The sequence below is a fragment of the Lagenorhynchus albirostris genome, chromosome 10, assembly GCF_949774975.1.
Source record: "Lagenorhynchus albirostris chromosome 10, mLagAlb1.1, whole genome shotgun sequence".
Lineage (NCBI taxonomy): Eukaryota > Metazoa > Chordata > Mammalia > Artiodactyla > Delphinidae > Lagenorhynchus > Lagenorhynchus albirostris.
The window spans coordinates 84634376-84653161 of NC_083104.1; the positions used below are offsets into that span (position 1 = coordinate 84634376).

The 18786-nt window shown below is 39.8% G+C and overlaps 1 protein-coding gene across 12 annotated transcripts in view; it reads left to right on the forward strand.

Moving 5' to 3' along the window:
* LOC132527646 (cytidine monophosphate-N-acetylneuraminic acid hydroxylase) overlaps window positions 1-18786 on the forward strand; it is a 257079-nt gene that overhangs the window by 228855 nt on the left and 9438 nt on the right. For all 12 annotated transcript variants that reach the window (XR_009543036.1, XM_060163555.1, XM_060163556.1 and 9 more), the window contains 5 exons: window positions 701-838; window positions 3220-3355; window positions 10964-11104; window positions 14504-14678; window positions 16256-16372. Coding sequence is in view for 11 of the 12 variants with exons in the window: in XM_060163555.1 (XP_060019538.1) it covers window positions 701-838; window positions 3220-3355; window positions 10964-11104; window positions 14504-14678; window positions 16256-16372 (707 nt within the window). In the remaining variant the exon portion in view is untranslated. The remainder of the gene's footprint in view (window positions 1-700; window positions 839-3219; window positions 3356-10963; window positions 11105-14503; window positions 14679-16255; window positions 16373-18786) is intronic.

The window sequence follows — 18786 nt, forward strand, 5'->3', positions numbered from 1 at the left end:
ATTTCATCCTATGTTCATCTTCTTCTTCCATCTTCATTTTCCATAGAATATAATATATTCTATCCCTGTCTTAGGAAAAGGGGCTCTCATTCAGATAATCTTACAGAGAACAAATTAGCAGTAATGTGCTCGATGTAGTGACAGGCGCAAAGATTCTTTTTCATAAGGCAACACATATTCTATATTTCACCTATAGTAACTTATTCAAAACTGCCTTTACTGAATAAGTGTTTTACTTTCATCTTGAAATACTATGATGTAACGTAATCATACACTTCTGCCTTTCATGTGAGAAGATGGCTTTACGCCAACAATCATTGAATAGAATTTCCAAGGGGTTGAGAGATTTGTGTTGATTCGGTTACTCTTTCCCCTGCATCCTTTGGGCTCAACATCTGAAGATAGCCGGCCGAGGAAAGTAGTCTATCTACGATCCGGAGTGGAATCAAGCTAACTCTCCTCACCCAGAACCCACTAATCAGACAGGATGAGTTTATTCACTTGAAAGTTCAAAATGTGCTATTGAAGAGTTTAGATGTTGAAATCTTACTCTCTCTTTTCCTTGGACATAAGCAACTCTTCTGTAATTGAATGAGTCAGATTATATAGACTTACATGGAAGAGTTTGTTGACCTGGGATTTCAAATTGTGGTTTTCAAGATTTCACCTTGAGTATTGATGCCACTTTATTTTTCCACAGGTCATAAAATACTCAATACAGTGGATTGCACCAGACCCAATGGGGGAAGGCTGCCTATGAAGGTTGATCTAATGATGAGTGATTTTGCCGGAGGGGCATCAGGCTTTCCGATGACTTTCAGTGGTGGAAAATTTACTGGTAATACTTTCTATCAAAGTGATGCCAAGGAGCATGCATGGCACTTTGCTAAATGCTGTGCGAATCAATACAAAAATTATTAAGACATGATCCTTCCCCACAAGACGCTTACAGTCTTCTTGGGAAACCAGACTTGCAAATCACAGATATACAAGCCAAAGTTTCCAGCTCAGAATATGCTGATGGAGCATGAAGGAAACACCTAGGAGATTAGGGAGCATCTCAGGAAAAGTCAAGAAAAAGAATCATTTGGATCAATTTGATTCCTGATGTAGACTGTAGAGCAGAACAGGAAGAGTCTGACGTTCGTAGTCCAGGCTTAAATGCTCTTGGTATGTGGTTCAGAATAGGGTGTGGGCAACCCGAGGTGGGCACATCCCCTTGGACTTGTGGAATGCCCATACAGGGGAGGAATGAGGCAAAGGAAGCTCCTCTAAAGTATGGGGTTTCTGGGGGCCGGGGAAATAGTGGTCAAAGAGTACAAACTTCTAGTTATAAGATGAGTAAGTTCTGGGGATGTAACGTACAGCATGATGACTATAGTTAACAATACCGTGCTATATACTTAAAAGTTGCTAAGGGTAGGTCTTACATGTTCTCATCACACACACAAAATGGTAATATGTGAGGTGATGGAGGTTAACCAACCTTATCGTGGTAATCATTTAGCCATACATGCATGTAATGAACCCATCCTGGTGTATACCTTAAACTTATGTAATATTATATATCAGTTATATCTCAAAGCTTGAAAAAAATGTGGGGTCCAAGGCAGAAGCTCTTCTGCTCTGGGTCTGAGGGTGGTGCTAGGGTTGGGATGGGGGAGGGCGTGTAAATGGTATATTTTGTTCCTACTTTTGCTCAGTATGTAAGCATTGCTAGCATTGTAAGTTCTCAATATATGTCCACTTAATAAATTAATATTTTCTGTAAGCGATCTCTGTTTAGCAATGTGGCAGAAATGCCCTACTTGCAGTATAAGGAAAGCCTGTCCAGTTCCTTCCTTTCTTCTCTGAGTCTGTGGTCATTGCCTCCCAGAATGAGTCACCAGTGAGAGATAGAGGGGAGGTGCTATCTTTACGGGGTTAACAGTGTGACTGGGGAGGTGACATATACCTACTAAAGGGTAGCTAGCATAACTCCGTTCTTATGTGAGTGTGTGCGGGCGTGCACGCACATACATTTAAAAAGGTCTAGAATATACCAAAATGTTAATAGTGGTTATGTCTACCTTATGGATAACTTATTTTTTTCTGTATTCTTGTCTGTGTTTATCAGATTTTCACAGCAGTAACAGTAAGAGCAGTTCCCTGACATGGTACCCCCCATGCTCTGGGCCCTGCCTAATTTCAACTTCCTTTACTGCCTGTATCCCCATTGCTTGACAAGTGTCAGCCCATACTGGCCCGCTTTTTGTTCCTCAGACCCAATACACCAAGTCCATCTGTGCCCTGTACCTTTGTATGTGCTGTTTCCGCTGCCTGGAGTGCTATTGCTTTTGACCTCCATGTGGTCGGCAACTTCTATGTCTCTGTCTGTGTTCTATGATTCCAATGTCATCTTCACTAACTGCCCTAATATGCCCCTCCACCCCACACCTCATCACCCCAGCCACTCTCCATCCCATGGCCCTGTTTTACTTTCTTCCTAGCTCATCACTCTTGGAAATGAACTTATTTCCTTATTCCTTATTTGCTTCTTTCACTAGAATGAATGCTCCTTAAGAGCAGGGACCTGCTTTATCTTGTTCACCACTGTATTGTCAGTTCCTAGAACTACGTCTGGCACATAGTAGGTGCTCAATAAATATCAATCAAATGAATGAACGAGCAAACGAACAAATGAACAACCTGTGAGGTAGGCAACATGATTCTGTTTTACAGAGGAGAAAACAGACTTAAAGAATTTAAGTGGTGGAGCTGCATTTTGATCCTAAGTCTTAACTGACTCCGACATCCACACCCTTGACCACTGTGCATCACCTGGGTGTAATGAACATGCTTTGCTTTTATAATCCATGAAGATAGCAAAGCCATTTCCATGTTAGTAGAGAGTTAAGCATTACAAGAATTACAGTGTCCTTAAAATGTGCATGCATGCAAGATACAACTACACATGCCACCCTGTTTATTCAGCTAGGGTCCAGATGAATTGCCATTAACAAGGAGAGGGTTCAGTGTCTCTGGCTGGTTTGGAAACATTTTCCTAGTAACCAACTGAAATTTGCAAAATAAAGCCACTAATGACAAGGAGCTTTGCTCTCTGTCTGCATTCGTTAGCTGTCAATTTTTATCTCCTGAAAGCCTTCTAATCTACTAGAACTCTTGTTTTTCTGTGATTTCTGAACAGAGGAAATTCTAATCCAAACCCTGTTATTCCAGAGGAATGGAAAGCCCAATTCATTAAAACAGAAAGGAAGAAACTCCTGAACTACAAGGCTCGGCTGGTGAAGGACCTACAACCCCGAATTTATTGCCCTTTTGCTGGGTACTTCGTGGAATCTCACCCATCAGACAAGTATGGCTGGATATTTTGCATAACATATTTACACACGAGTTAATGTATGCTGGGATGAATGATTTAGCTATGAATACAACATGAAATGAGAAAAAGTAATTAGTAGGAATCTGGAGCTTATTTAACAAGCTGCCTGGGAACAGAGAGCCATGCTTGACAGCTAGAGTTAATTCAGACAGATTTTGTCCAAAAGGATCCTGGAAAGAATGAAGGCAACTGATATGTATTCAGTGTACACTAGGAATTGAACTGGGGCTTTTAATCATTTAGTCTTCCAATGACACTGTAAGGTAGGTGTTATTATACCTGTTTAAGTTAGGGAATCTGAAACTCGGAGGCTAAGGGACTTGCTTGAAGTCACCCCGCTGGAGGTGAGAAATGCATCCTGGTATGCCTAGCTCTAAAGCTATTTTCTCTATACCACACTACCTCTCAGAATAGAGACTGTATCATCATCAAGTTATTTTCTCATTTTTGAGTATCTAAAAGGACTTCTCTTGCAGCAACATAACTTTTAGATCTTGTTTTTCAAGTGTAGTTTTGGAGGTCAATGAGTTTTCTTTGAGAATGTTTAAATGTTGAATTTTCACTTTAATGGTCAAATGAATGACAATCTTAATACTGGGTATTACACAAGATTTCATAAATGTGGATATTCACACTTATGGTTCTTTTTTGGTCACTTTGATACCAAGTCATCATTAAAGATTTAGCAGTTAACTTTTAATAATAAAATGTTTCTCAAACAGGAGAAACTTTAAATTTAAGAAACATTGTTTTTTTAGTTCAGCTTAACTACTGTTTTTAGATTGGATTGTCCTTCTTGGGACTCTGCTACTGTCAGGTGCCTGAGCTGGGGAAGTGCTTTTCCTTTTCTCTCAAAACATGGACCCTGTGATCCAAAATTTCCTATGAATTACTAAAGCCAAACTAAACATTTGCAAGATTGTTAGTGTCCTTTTGAGATTTTGAGTAGACCTGCTAGGGCCGAACAATGAGAACACTTATTATTTATATTGCAATCACGTTAACTATATAAATTAGTTTAGTATAAATAATATCATTTTGTTATTTAGTCCAAAAACAAGGCATGTCTTTTCATTTGTATAGGTTTTCTTTTGTGTCATTCAGCGGCATGTTAAAGTTTTCTTTATGTAAGACTCACACACTTCTGGTTATGTTTATTCCTAGTATTTTCACTTTTTCTTTTGGTTGCTATTGCAAATGCAGTCTTTTCTATAATTATATTTCCTAAGTAGTAGTTGTTTTAATTGTTTGGATAGTTTTCAGCTGATTCTCTTTAAATCATCTGCAAATAGTGGTAGTGATATCTCCTTTCATTACTTTATATGTCTGATTCATTGATGTTGTTCTATTGGATTATTTCAAGTAAAATATTCCTGACTTAGAATGTTTATGCTCACTTAACTATGAAGGATGGAAGATGGAGTAGGTACAGTGAAATTAATGGAGGTAGACAGCAAATGAAGGACTTAGTGAACCAGGGAAGGGTTGTCTGTGTCAAGTGACAATGATACAGAACCAGGGGAATGAGCTACTCCAATATTACTAGAAGTTGATGGCCCTGGAAAACTTCCCTTCAATTTCCCACAAACCCTTCAGTTTTCTAGTTATCAGTGAATAGGTGTGTCTCACACTCAATCTTGATCTAGAGCGAAATGACAATCAGTTAATGCGACAAAAATAAACTTCTCAGTGCCTGCCAATGTAGACGTGGCACAAAGGTTTCACTTAAATGCACTAAGATTCAGTGTAGTTAAGAACCAGTACGGCATAGACACCAAGCAATCAGAACAGATAACAGGTAGTGCTGGATCAGGTCCTGGAGGCTCTGCTCTCTCAAACTTTAATCCTTTAGTTGACTGAATTGAGAGAGAGCTAGGAGGCCCCAGGGGAGGGTCAGGTGCCTGGGACAGCAAAGAGGGCACTCAGGGAAGCAGCTTTGAACCAACTGGCATAGAACTATTTCAGTATTTTAGCAACTGTTATGCCTTCTGGCTGAACATCAGTCTGTCCTTAGAGCAATGGAAAAAGGAGCAGAGAAGAGATTCTGCTGCCATTTCCAGCTCTCACATCATACTACGTGGAAATACCCAAGAACTAAGGGATTAGACTGTGGTGGTATTTTGCATACCACACTGCTTTGGACAGTGGTGAGCATCTGTGAAAAGATATAAAGAGAAAGCATGTCTAAGATAAATCCAGGAGAGTCTGTTTGAGAAGGTGAAAACAGTGGGTTGTTCTATCACTTTCATTTTGTTAGTTATGGGCCATTCAGGTAAAAAGTACAAAATCGAGAGCAATATTTGCCACATGACACTGTGGAGAGTATTAAAGTCAGGCCGGTGAGGAAGTATTATTGAACGTGAATTTTTACAAAAACTCAAGAGAATTTCCTAAATTGGCTTCATGTTAAATGTTCCACGTCAAAGCATGTAGTCTGAATGCAGATAAGTTAAGCATCCTTTGAGATGATCTTACGGTCTAAGGTTTAACTAGAGAAGAGGAACCAGGCAAGATAATGGACATTTGAAGTGACTTAATCTATTACCTAAAATGTGAGAAGGAAATAATTTTTTGCATTGGACCCACAAAGGGTTCTCTGCCTGAGAGGTTAAAAGTGGAATTGTACCCCAGACTCAGGTGTATTAGAGAGGTAGAGAGATGGTCTGTATCTGTGGAAAAACAGAAATACAAGCAGAGGAAAGAATGCATTGTACATATGGAGAAATTCAAGTATGGATTTCTAGTCATAAACCATGGAGACTAGAAGGTAGTAAGATAGTATTTTTAAATTGCTTAAAGAAAAGAACGGTCAACATAGACTCTATATCCAGTGAAAATATCCTTCAGGAACGAGGGTAAAATAAAAACATTCCTAGATGAAGGAAAACTAAGGCAATTCATTATAAGAAGACCTACTTTAAAAGAAATGCTAAAGAAAGTTATTTAGATAAAAGGGAAGTGACACTAGAGGGAAACTTCTGGAGGGACCACACTACCCAATTGTAAGACTTGCTATAAAGCTCCAGTAATCAAGACAGCATGATATTGATGAAGGGATAAACACAGAGATTAATGGACTAGAGTCCAAAAACAGAGCCACCCAAATATAGCCATTTGATTTTTGACAAAGGTACAAAAACAATTCAGTGGAGAAAAGACAGTCTTTTCAATAAATGTTATTGAATGTTGAGCAATTAATTGGACATTCATATGCAAAAAATGAACCTCAATATAGTAGACCCTGCACTATATACCAAAAAATAAGTCAAAATGGGTCATAGATCGAAATGTAAATGTAAAACTATGAAATTTTTAGAGGAAAATATAGGAGAAAATCTTCATGACCTTGGGTTAAGCAAAGACTTCTTAGATAGGACACCAAAAGCACAATCCATAAGTGAAAATTTTAATAAATTGGGCTTTATCAAAATTAAAATTTTTGCTCTGTGAAAGACACTGCTAAGAGAATAAAATGATAAACTACAGACCATGAGAAGAATTCGCAAATCATATATCTGATTAACAATTTGTATCTAGAATATATAATGAACTTTAAAAAATCAGTGTAAGGAAACAAAGAACTCAATAATAAATGGGCAAAACATTTTGAACAGATACTCCACCAAAGAAGATATATTGATGCAAACGAGCATAAGAAATGACGTGCCCATATCACTAGTCATTAGAGAATGCAGATTAAAGCCACAATGAAATAAGAATTAAAGTTTATAAAATTTTGAAAGATTAACACTATCCAGTTATGGCAAAGATACAGAGCAATAGGACCTCTCAGACATTGCTGTTGAGAATTCAAAATGATACAGCTATCTGGAAAGCAGTATGGCTGTTGCTTTAAATATACATTTGTCATACGACCCAGAAATTCCATTCATGGATATTTACTCTAGAGAAACTAAACTTTTATTCACACAAAGCTATACACAAATATTAATAGTAGTTCTAGTCATAATTACCAGATCAACTCAAATGTCCTTCAGCAGGTGAATGGACAAACTGTGGTATATCCACACCATGCAATACAATAGAAAATAAATAACTACTGATATACACACAACCAGGTTGAATCTCAAAGGTATCGTGCTAAGTGAAAGAAGTCAGTCTCAAAAGATTATATATTGTGATTCCACTTATATGACATTCTGAGAAAGGCAAAACTATTGGGATGGAGAAAAAGGTCAGTGGTTGCCAGAGGTTAGGCTGAAGGGAAGGGAGGGTTTGACTAAAAAGGGCCAACATGGGGGATTTTTGAGAGAACAGAATATAGAGCAGAGAGAAGTGCTCTGTATCCTGATTTTAGTAGTAGCACAAATCTGTACATGTGTTAAAATTCATAGAGCTGTTCACCAAAAAAAATCCAAAAATTGGATCTAAGTAAATCTTAAAAACAACAACAAAAAAGCTAACAGTTATTCTTAACACCTCAGTCATGTTAATTAAAGCTACGTGTTTATTTAGGTCATATTTGTGATACAACAAATATATATGCACATCTTATATAATACACAGCCCCTTGAAAAAACCAAAATATACAATTAATCCATTTGGTAGTATTTGAAGCATAGTTTTATTATTTTAAATGTTAAAGTCTTTTAGATGTTTTAATTTTGCTTTTATAAGATTCTGTCAATTGTATAGAGCATCTATTTGATCACAAAGTGACTCAGCCCCTAACATTAATGGTGTTTTTATGAGCAAGTACCAGTACCGTCTGCTTCATTGCTGATCACTTTATGATCAGTGCCTGGAACATTTTGTGAACAAAGGTCAGGGACTGCCCACATGCAGACGGAATGCATATGTCTTTCTACTCTGAGGGTACACTTACCTGTAAATTCGTTGGATAGTAAAGAAACTGATAGACTTATCAGTCCATGAGATAAGTTTTTATGGCAAAATCCTGTAAGTACTGGCCATAATTTCTCATCCATTGAGGGAGCAGAGTACAGTAGGGGAAATAGTGTACATGGAATTTAGGGTCTTTCCTACTACCACTTATTAGGACCAATATTTTTGACTTCTCTGGGCTTCATGTGACTCATCATTAAAACCTGACTCTTTTCACTGTGAAGTTCTCCTCTGTCCTCTGATGACATATCTATATGTGTCTAGTCACTTAATGTGTCCTTTTGCTGATATGTTTCCTTCTTTATTACCTTCTTGTTGATATTACTTAGCTGTCTCTCATCTTCCAAATATTTCCAGAAAGATTGGCCTAAAGTTAAAATATAATTTATTTCGATCAGTGCTGTTCATCATTCATTCATTCATTTTTTGAGCAGCATGTGCTAGGTGCTGGAGAACTAGAGATGAAATGACTGTCTTCAGCGTTGGAAGAGAAAAACAATAGTAACACAGAATGATAAATGTTATGGTACATGTATGTTCTGGAGGCAATGGGATACAGATGGGAGTCAGATAATGACTACTGGATGAGACTATGAAGCAAAGTTTTGAAGTATGAGTAGACATCCACCAGCAAAGATGGAAAGATGCTGAGATGAGAGGTTGCAGTTCAGTGTAGGAGACTGAGGTCGGTGTATTGGGGCGGGGGGCAGTGGGAACCAGACAGTGAACACCGCTGTGTGTCACTCCACATGGCTTGGATTTTATCCTTAAGAATGAGGAACCTGGTAAAGGAGTCTAACAAGGAACAGATCAGATGTGCACTGGAGAGGTTAGGTTGTATGTCTGCATGGTGGGAAGGGAGACAGGAATGTCGATCCTGGAGTACAGTTTGAAAATCATTACAGTAATCTCAGAAGGACTGATGAATGACAGTGGGGATTGAGAATTCAGATTCTAGAAATATAAAGGAGGTTGAATTGCAAGAACTTGGAGACGAACTGGATATGATGGTTTCTTACTTAAGGACACTTGACCACTTAATGTGATGCTGCCATTTAAAGTAGTCGTAAGTCACAATTCTGTGTATTAGTAGTTGGCAGATGTTATCCTCTGTACGCACAATACCCCTCAGAGGGCAGTGTCTGGGTATTACTTTATGATTATTTTAGAGAGGCAGACAAAGAAGCATCAAGAAGTTAAAGACTTTTGTGAACGCCACGCATTATGTTTTAGGAAGAGTAATCTGATAGCATCCCGGTTCGGAGGCGGGGAGATCAGTTGGTGAACCATTTTGAGACTAGAGGTAGTAAGATGATGACACAAAGAGGTGACACTGCTTCAAATTGAGGACTGCCCCAGTGGGAGGACATTCCCATGTGTAGGAAGGGACAAGTTAGACATCTTTGGGTGGAGACATATCTTTACTCATGTCTGCAAGATCATAAATAATGTAAGTCAGTGGGGATGACAGTGGGGATTGAGAAAATACCTTGGTGCTATAGAAATACAAATGCTTACATATGTTTTGTGTTTGTCTATCTGACTGAAAATATCTATCCAGTCTAGGTAACCCAGTTGTGGCTCAAGAAAGTAAAATTCCCTTTAACAGAAATGTCTGTCTATGTAACCCATGTCTGATGAAACACAGTGACAAATCCTGGATCTCTCTTTTTCTGCTCCAGCATCACCACAATTACCTGCCCATATGACATTAAAATTGATGATTTACAGCTTTTCCAGAAAGATTGTGGCTTGGAATTAAATTTGGGAGATACCCAGCGCTGATCAATAATAGCACAATTAGAAACTAGATCTCAGGAGGGACTATGACTGAGGATGTGTGTGTTCTTTTGTAACAGGTGGATTTCAGTGGTTTTGAATGGAAAGCCTTTTTGGGGGGAGGGGGTTTATAAACAACAAATTTAGTTTTCAAACTTCTGGAGACTGGGAAGTCCAAGATCAAGGCGCTGGCAGATTTGATATCTAGTGAAGGCCCACTTCCTGGTTCCTAGACACCTGTCTTTTTAAATGTAACCTCACATAATGGAAGGGGTTGGAAAGACTTATCAGACTTTACTCCCAAAGTTGGGGAGATGCTCCTCCTCGTGGCCTCCTGGGAAGGATGAGCCCTGCTTTGGCGGTGGAGAGCTGGGTGGACACTGCTGACCTGGGGCAGGTCACCTGAGCCCTCTGGTCCTTAGTCTCTTTGTCTATAAAACAAGAGTAATAATGGCAGGTATCTCAGTGGGTTGTGAAGACAAAATCAATTAGTTCATGTTAAACGCTTAGTATATACCTGCCAAGTAATATTTAATCGTCTATATATTTCATTAATATTAAATGTAAGGAAATGAATCACTATGCTATAAACTGAAACTAACACACTACTGTAAATAACTATACTTCAATTTTAAAAAACTGGAAAAAAATTAAATACAAGATTGTGTTATTCCTACCTCTTTATAGTAGTCTTGCTACATCTAACTTCAATTCCAATCACTATGTGATTATACTAAAAAACAAAGTATAAATAGTAGCTGTTTCCTAATTAGGGACATTAGCCCAAATATAGTCTTTATTTTTCCTGGGATAACTGCAGGGGGATTGGGAAGTAGGAATGCAGAGGAAACAAACAAACAAAAATTCTGTCATTGTTCTAATCAAAATTTCATCTGAGAATAAACTTTCTTACATGGGAATTTTCTTATTTCTCAGGTATATTAAAGAAACAAACATCAAAAATGACCCAAATGAACTCAACAACCTTATCAAGAAAAATTCTGATGTGTTAACATGGACCCCACGACCTGGAGCCACTCTTGATCTGGGAAGGGTGCTAAAGGATCCAACAGACAGGTTTGGCTTAAATACTTTTTTTTTTGCGATACGTGGGCCTCTCACTGTTGTGGCCTCTCCCGTTGTGGAGCACAGGCTCTGGACGTGCAGGCTCAGCGGCCATGGCTCACGGGCCCAGCCGCTCCTCGGCATGTGGGATCTTCCCGGACCGGGGCACGAACCCGTGTCCCCTGCATCGGCAGGCCACCAGGGAAGCCCGGCTTAAACACTTATAGGGAAAAAAATGATTCAGGGATTTTTTCAATTTTATGAGAAAATAAAGGACGTACCTGTGGTCTCTCGGTAGGTCCCTATTTGTCAGAATATTAAGTTTTTATTGAGTAGCATCCTCAGCTTGTCATGCATTAAGATCCACACATCACTTTTTAAAATGGAAGTCTTACTGTTTAAAGAAAATAAACTATTAAATAAGTATTTTTCAAATCTAGGGGGAAAAAGGCTGAGTTTTTTCTCAGTCCTATATAATAATTTTCTCATCCTATGTAATAATTACTCAAATGTTTTCCTCGTCTCAGAGCCTTACTTGAAAACAAAGAGTGAGGAAGTTTTTTCGATGAAGGCCAATTGATGCAGCTCAAAAATAAGTTGTCTGAAGTAACAAGCAATAAGCATGAGAAGTAGTTTTCATATCAGTATAAACTACCCAGCTGCCAATTCCACAGACAGTACCTTTGAACAAGTAACAGTGCACTGGGAGTGCAATTCAGGAAAAGTTACTATTGATGTCACAGAGCTATATCTTTACATATACTTGTCTTGAGCCAAATGGAACTGTTAGTTCCTCACCCTTATTTAGAAGTGGACTGAACGTGTTGGAGAGCTGGGCACACAGTTGCCAACAGCACACCCCTCTCCTGGCCTTACCTCTGCAGAGTTGGTGGAGTGGCGCAGCCAGCTGATTATGCCCTTTTGCTAAATTCCCATATCGAGCTAGTTACCGAATCTGGTCAATTCTTCGTAAATCCCTCACAAATCCACCACTCGTCTCCAGCCTCTTCCGTCGTGACCTTAATTCGGCCTCTCACAATTTCTTTTCACCTAGATTCAAGCAGTGGCCCTTGACTTGGCTCTGTGCCTCCACCCTGCTCTCCTCTGATCTATCCTCCATGCCAGCCTTTTTCAGTCTGCTGGCCACAATCCACTGGTGGGTTGTAAAAATCAATGGCATTGATCATGACCAGCATTTTAAAAAATGAAATAGAATAAAATAGAATAGACCTGAGTACATTGCCCGAGTACATATAACAAGGAGTAGTATTATTTCAGGAGACTTTGTTTCACAGGTGCGCTTGGTATGTGGACCCCCAGGGCCCTCAAGTAAAATGTAATTCTTACTGGGATCATAAGCAAGGAAAGCCTCCGCTCTGCATTGTTGTGGAAGAAACCTTTTTTAAATGCAAAATTCTTCCTGTTCCTTTCCCTGCTTAAAATTCCTTAGGATCTCCCCAGTACCTCTAGGGTAAAAGCAGTTTGTATTCTCCAGATCAAGGGTGAGAGAAGTTTTTAATTGTTTCAGGTTTTAGCAGCACATTCAAGGGTCTGACATTCGGCACTGGCAGAATTCTGCATCATCTCTCTCCAGTTCCCCCGATGTATCCCATGGTAATAATCCTCAAACTTGAATGAACATCAGAATAATTTGAAGCACTTGGATACATGCAGCTCCCTGGGCTCGACCCCCTGAGATTCTGATTCAGTAGATCTGAGGCAAAGCCTGGGAATCTGCATTTGTATCATTGTGTCACACCAAAGCATTCTGGGTAACAAGAGAGTCGATATTGTTGGATTCTCAGTAGTAAGACAGAGTGTAAGGACACAGGGAGGCTAAGTGCTTAACTCTGCCTTGTGAGGGGAAGAGGGGCCAGGAGAGAACAGGAAATGTGGTCAAGGAAAGCTCAGTCTGAAGTCTTAGGCGTTTGAGCTATGTCTTAGAGATCAGGAGGTAGGTTATAATTAAGAGAGACAGATGGAGATTCCGCTCAGAGGGACTGACACGTGCTGGAGAAGGGAGGTGTAAATAGTGTCATGAGTTTGGTGAGTGCAGATACTTTAAGTGAATAGACCTATGCCATTCATTCGGAAGTGATTTATTGAGCTCCTTCTGTATACCTGGCATCATACTAGATACAAGGAAACAGCTGTGAAGAAAGAGGTCCTTCCCTCATGAATCCAACCATCCACCTGACTGTAGGGTTGGTAAGTGAAGGTGGAGGAAAAGGATGAGACGGGAATGCCCTGTCGGGCCAGGGTCGGAAAGGACTTGTGAGACAGTCCACGGAACTTGCCTATGAGTAAGGAGAGCTTGAGAAAGTTATAGAGCAAAGAAGGAACCTTACTTCGTTGTGTTTTAGAAAAACTATTTTACTTTTTGGAAGACCATGTCCTGGGGAAGAGGCCACAGTGGGGGAAGAACTAGAGTCAGGGAGGCCAGCTGGAAGACTGAGGCTTTATCCAGGAAGAGATGAGTGAGGCTGTAAACTGAGATGGGGGGAGGAGTTGGAGAAGCAGATTTGACATTCATTTAGAAGTTAGAAACTTTAGGTTTTGATAAGTAATTTATTATCGAAACCAGTGCCTCTCTAGCTTTGGGCAAATAATGGACTAAAAGTGTTGTTTTGATAAGTGGGACATAGTTACCAAATCGTTACTAGCCAGGTGCCCGTTTCCCTCCTCATCTTTCTCTTATCCAGATCACATCCCATTCTATTGCCAGGATTCAATATTCCATGTTCCATGCAATGATCCATCTTCACACTGGATGGACAGTTCTAGGAATGTCAGAGAACTCTCTCGTCCATATTGCTGACTGGGCTTACATACAGAATTGCCCATGTGTCTGAGAGCTGTGGTTTGATTAGTATAGTGAGAGGACCATATATTAGAGACACAGAATTCTACATATATCTCAAAGATAGGCTAAAGTCATTCCTATGTTCAACAAATATTTATGGGGCCCCTTCTATGTGCCACTCATGGTTGCTACTCTCATCAAACTTATATTCTAGTGGAGGTGAGGGGCAGGGCAGGAGTGAGCAGACTTCCACAAAATCAATACGGCCACTTATATTCAACATTTCCATAATTTAGTTATTTGAGCCGAAAGGGTCTGCATCAGTGGTTTTCCAATTTTTGTTTCCCCGACATGGACTTTTATCTTTAAATGTATTCTGACTTGGAGAGTGATCACACTAAACAATTAACAGGAGCTGTTCTGGTTTAGGCTGGGGTGGGGCCCTACCCCTCAGTGTTCCCCGAGGCACTTCTGTGAGACGCTTTGGTATCATCTGAACAGTCTTAAAGCTGCTGGTCTGGTTGACTGTTGAAATTGAAGTGCTAATTTCTGCCTTCCTTATTTGTTGCTTTCTTCTTTCCTTGTTCTCTCACGTTTGTGTCTTTAAGGAAAGGCATCATAGAGCCTCCAGAGGGGACTAAAATTTACAAGGATTCCTGGGACTTTGGACCATATTTGAGAATCTTGAATGCTGCTGTAGGAGATGAGATATTTCGTCACTCATGCTGGATAAAAGAATACTTCACTTGGGCTGGATTTAAGGATTATAACCTGGTGGTCAGGGTATGCTATGAAGTATTATTTGTCTTTGCTGTCTTGTATTATGAAGTATTCCAGTTTGTTTCTCAAAAAACATTTATTAAGCCCTACCATCTGCTTCACAGAAAATAGATCGGACAATGTGCTAAAACAATCCCTTGTTGAAAATGTAGGGAACGTTCTGGGGTCCAGCTCAGTTTCTCTCTCGGAGCACTTTTTCCTCCCATCACCATGTGTTAGTTTTTGTTTTGTGGGTGTTTTGTTGTGTTGTGTTTGTAGCAGAAACAGGTACTTAAACTGTGGAACAGGCAAGTGGGCTCCACTGGAGAGGTGGTGTCGTGTAGCAGCAGAGAAGCAGGTAATTCTTATCTGCAGCTGTGGTAAGGAATGAATTGCACAAACCATGAGGTCAGCTTAGAACTTAAATTAGCCCCAACATGTACGCACAGAGCTCACAAGCCCAAGTGGTTCACGTTATAAGCTGGTCACCGAAACTGAGAGGTATCCAAAAACAAAATAAGTACCAACAGGCAGGGAGTGAAAGAGAAAGAGGAGGCCTGAAATGGGCTGGAAATCCCTGCAATACTTATATGTATATTTTATCTCTCTTACATATAGTGCCTGAATTTGTGCATGGGGAGCAAAGTTTAAGGAAAGCATCAGGAAATGGACAGCATTCATACCCTTAGAAACAAAAGACTGGTTACCCTCAGGGTGAGGGCTGTTCTCAAGTTTACCTTTCAACCCCAGAACATTAATACCGGGTACCAGGCAACACTTAGCATTCTCAAAATCAGTGAGTCCTAAAAACCTACCTGGGGGTCAGAGCCAGTCTATGACAAAGTTTTTAATGGTCAGTAATGAAACAAGTATGAGTATGCATGTGAGTGTGGTTGCAAGGATGTCAACTCTCTTTTCTTGGGATGAATTGTCATTATTCCAAGATTAGGTCCTTTCTATTTTTGAGGCATGAAAGCAATCTTCCTTTAATGAAATAAAAGGATAGTAGATGTAAGAATTTTTTTTAAGTCCTCACTTTGCAAAATGAAATGTTGATGCCTACATTAGCTACCAAATATTTTTTAGAAAATTGTCTTTGAAACCCAAAGACCTGGGAAACATTGGTCTACATTATATCTTCAGTTGAGCAATTAGTATGAAAAAGAGAAAACATTTGGAATTTTCAATGACATTCTTTATGTTTAGCTGCTATGTGATGGTGAGAAAATTTTCATATTTTATTTATTTTTTAGCCTGCAAATATACAGTGGTATTTGATATCTCATTACTAATAGTGCTTAAGATAATGATATCCTTCTCTGTAAATTTGATTGAAGCTAGTGATATGAAGCAGTTTTGCTAGTGTAGAAGAGTAGGATTAGAATTCAGTTCAGGAAAGAAGAGAGAGGGAGAGAGGGATTGAAGGGGGGGTAGAGGAGGGGGGAATAGAAGAGAGCAGAGAGGAGAGATTCTTTTTATATTAACTCCACTTCATTGCTATCATTTAAGAGCATTTGGGTCTTGTATGTTCCAAAATTTTTAAGGACCTTGACCACCAGATTGATATGCTTCTTCCCTTTACCATGTTGTCATTTGCACAGATGATTGAGACAAATGAGGACTTCAGCCCTTTTCCTGGAGGATATGACTATTTGGTTGACTTTCTAGATTTATCCTTTCCAAAAGAAAGACCAAGCCGGGAACATCCGTATGAGGAAGTAAGCAGAAACACCAGTGGAAGTGCTCCTTCCTTCCTTCCTTCCATCTTTCCTTCCTTCCTAAATAAACTTTTTAGTTTGGAATAACCCTTAGATTTACAGAAGAGTTGCAAGGATAGTACAGAGAGTATTGTTAACATCTTACTTTACTGTGCTACATTTGTCACAACTAACACGTGGATACTGAAACATTATTATTAACTAAACTCCATACTTGTTTCTTTTTGAGTTATTTGCAAAGATTGGCTTTTCTACCTGCTTCCTTCCAAACAGCTGACCCGCCTGCACTGTTACCAGACCTGCAAGCACTGATCTCTGCCTTCCTTGCCTTCTCTCCAGTGGTGTCTCCTTCCCCAAACAAACCCAGTGGGTGGCTCTCTAAAGAAAGTGAAGTCAGCATAAACCTACACATATTTTGTTGAGCTCCAATTTTTAACAGATCCCTAACCCACGGCAGGCATGGTGTTAAGAGCCGGGGCTTTGGACACAACGTCAAGACTGGGATGGGTACCCCATCCCTGCTGATGAGGATTATTGATTATGAGGCTTTGAGCCCCTGTCCGAGCCTTGGTGGTTTGTTTTTTTTTTTTCCTTGCATTGGGCCTCTTCCCACCTTATCAGTTTTTTTTTTTATTATAGTCAAATGACATAAAATATGTGAGCATACATTGTAATTTTAAATTCTATATAAATGCAAAAATCACTAAATAAATTAGGAGGGTGTATAGTCTGCCCTTAAGTGTACTACACATGACATATAAATGTGTAATGCCTTAATTATAGAAGTTTAAATGTACCTTTATAAAATAGATGTATTCTTAAACTACATTTTAATAATTTGACTTGTATTTTTATGTTTAGTACTTGCTGTTGAAGAGAATCTTATGGTGAAACTTCAGTAAAACCAGTAATCCACTGCCTGCTTTATGGGTTTTAAAAAACTGGGTTTTCAAATATAGGAAAACCCTACATAAAAAACACCCATTTTAAGCAAAATGAATCTGCTAAATTTATTGCTTTATTTATGAAACACATACATAACACAGCTTCATATATCTTAAGTCATTTAATACAACCGCCTCATGAAGCCATATTACTATACTCCCCATTTATGGATGAGGAAGATGCCATGCCGAGGGGTTGCATAACCTGCCCAAGGTCGTACAGCTAGTGAATGCGTGGTGCAGGGCTTTGACCACAAGTAGTCTAGCTCCACAGTCTGTGTATTTAGCCACTGTCTTGCTTCTTAACTCTGATTTACAAAACTTATAAATTAAGGTATCAGTTGCCGTAAGGGAGATTTTTCTTTGGAATTTTAAAAATCACAAGTTCATTAAAAATATTTCATTGAAAAAAAGTCACTTTTCCACAGCTTTTCATAATGCATCTGTTGGATAAAGCAGGCAACAGCTCTCTTGCAGATTTAATACAACACGGGGTAAACCCTCATGCCCGCTGTATACGTGGTGGTCCCTATTTTGACTCTCAGTGCTTTTGTCTCCCAGGATTTTAGTGAGATTTCTGTATGTTGAGGTTCATATATAGCGGATATGCCTATACTTGGAAAAGCTCCTTCTCTTGTCACCTGGAGCCTTCTCATATTGCCTTTTTTTTTGAGGGCGGGGGCCATTCATTGCCTTTTAAACTCATAAGTATATTTTCTATCACACCAACTCTCCATCTTTTTTTTTTTTGCGGTATGTGGGCCTCTCACCGTTGTGGCCTCTCCCGTTGCGGAGCACAGGCTCCGGATGCGCAAGCCCAGCGGCCATGGCTCACAGGCCCAGCCGCTCCACGGCATGTGGGATCCTCCCGGACCGGGGCATGAACCCGTGTCCCCTGCATCGGCAGGCGGACTCTCAACCACTGCGCCACCAGGGAAGGCCTCCATCTTGCCTAGATGCATGGCTCCTGTAGCTGTCCATCCTCCTGCTCCAATCTGGATGGGCCCCTCTCTAGGTCTGCTGCCAATCTGTCACCCTGTGACATCTCTTACCCACTTCCAGACCCCACCCATGTCTTCACCTTCTTTGCTTTCCTCCTTTGTGGGACTTTTTGCTTAAGTATCTGCCGAAGAAATGTTACACGGGAGCTAAACTTCAAGTACTTTCCTGTCTGATCTCGCACGATAGCTTGCCTGAACCCATTATGCTGGGTGGCGGTCACTTGCCATGGTTACCTGAAGGCATTGCTCTTTTGGCTTCTACTGTAGTTGCATGCAGTGTTGCTTACCCCAGGCTGACCTTTCTTCCATTGTAGGTGACTTTTAAGAATTTAGGGATTAAGCTATATTTACCAAAAGAAAAAAAAAAAAAAAAGACCTTTTCAAGCAGCAGGCTTTACTTGAAGTCAGGGATTACAGGCTTAAGTGCTCACAGGCGGACCCGAGGCAGATCTTGTAAATAGGGGGAGCT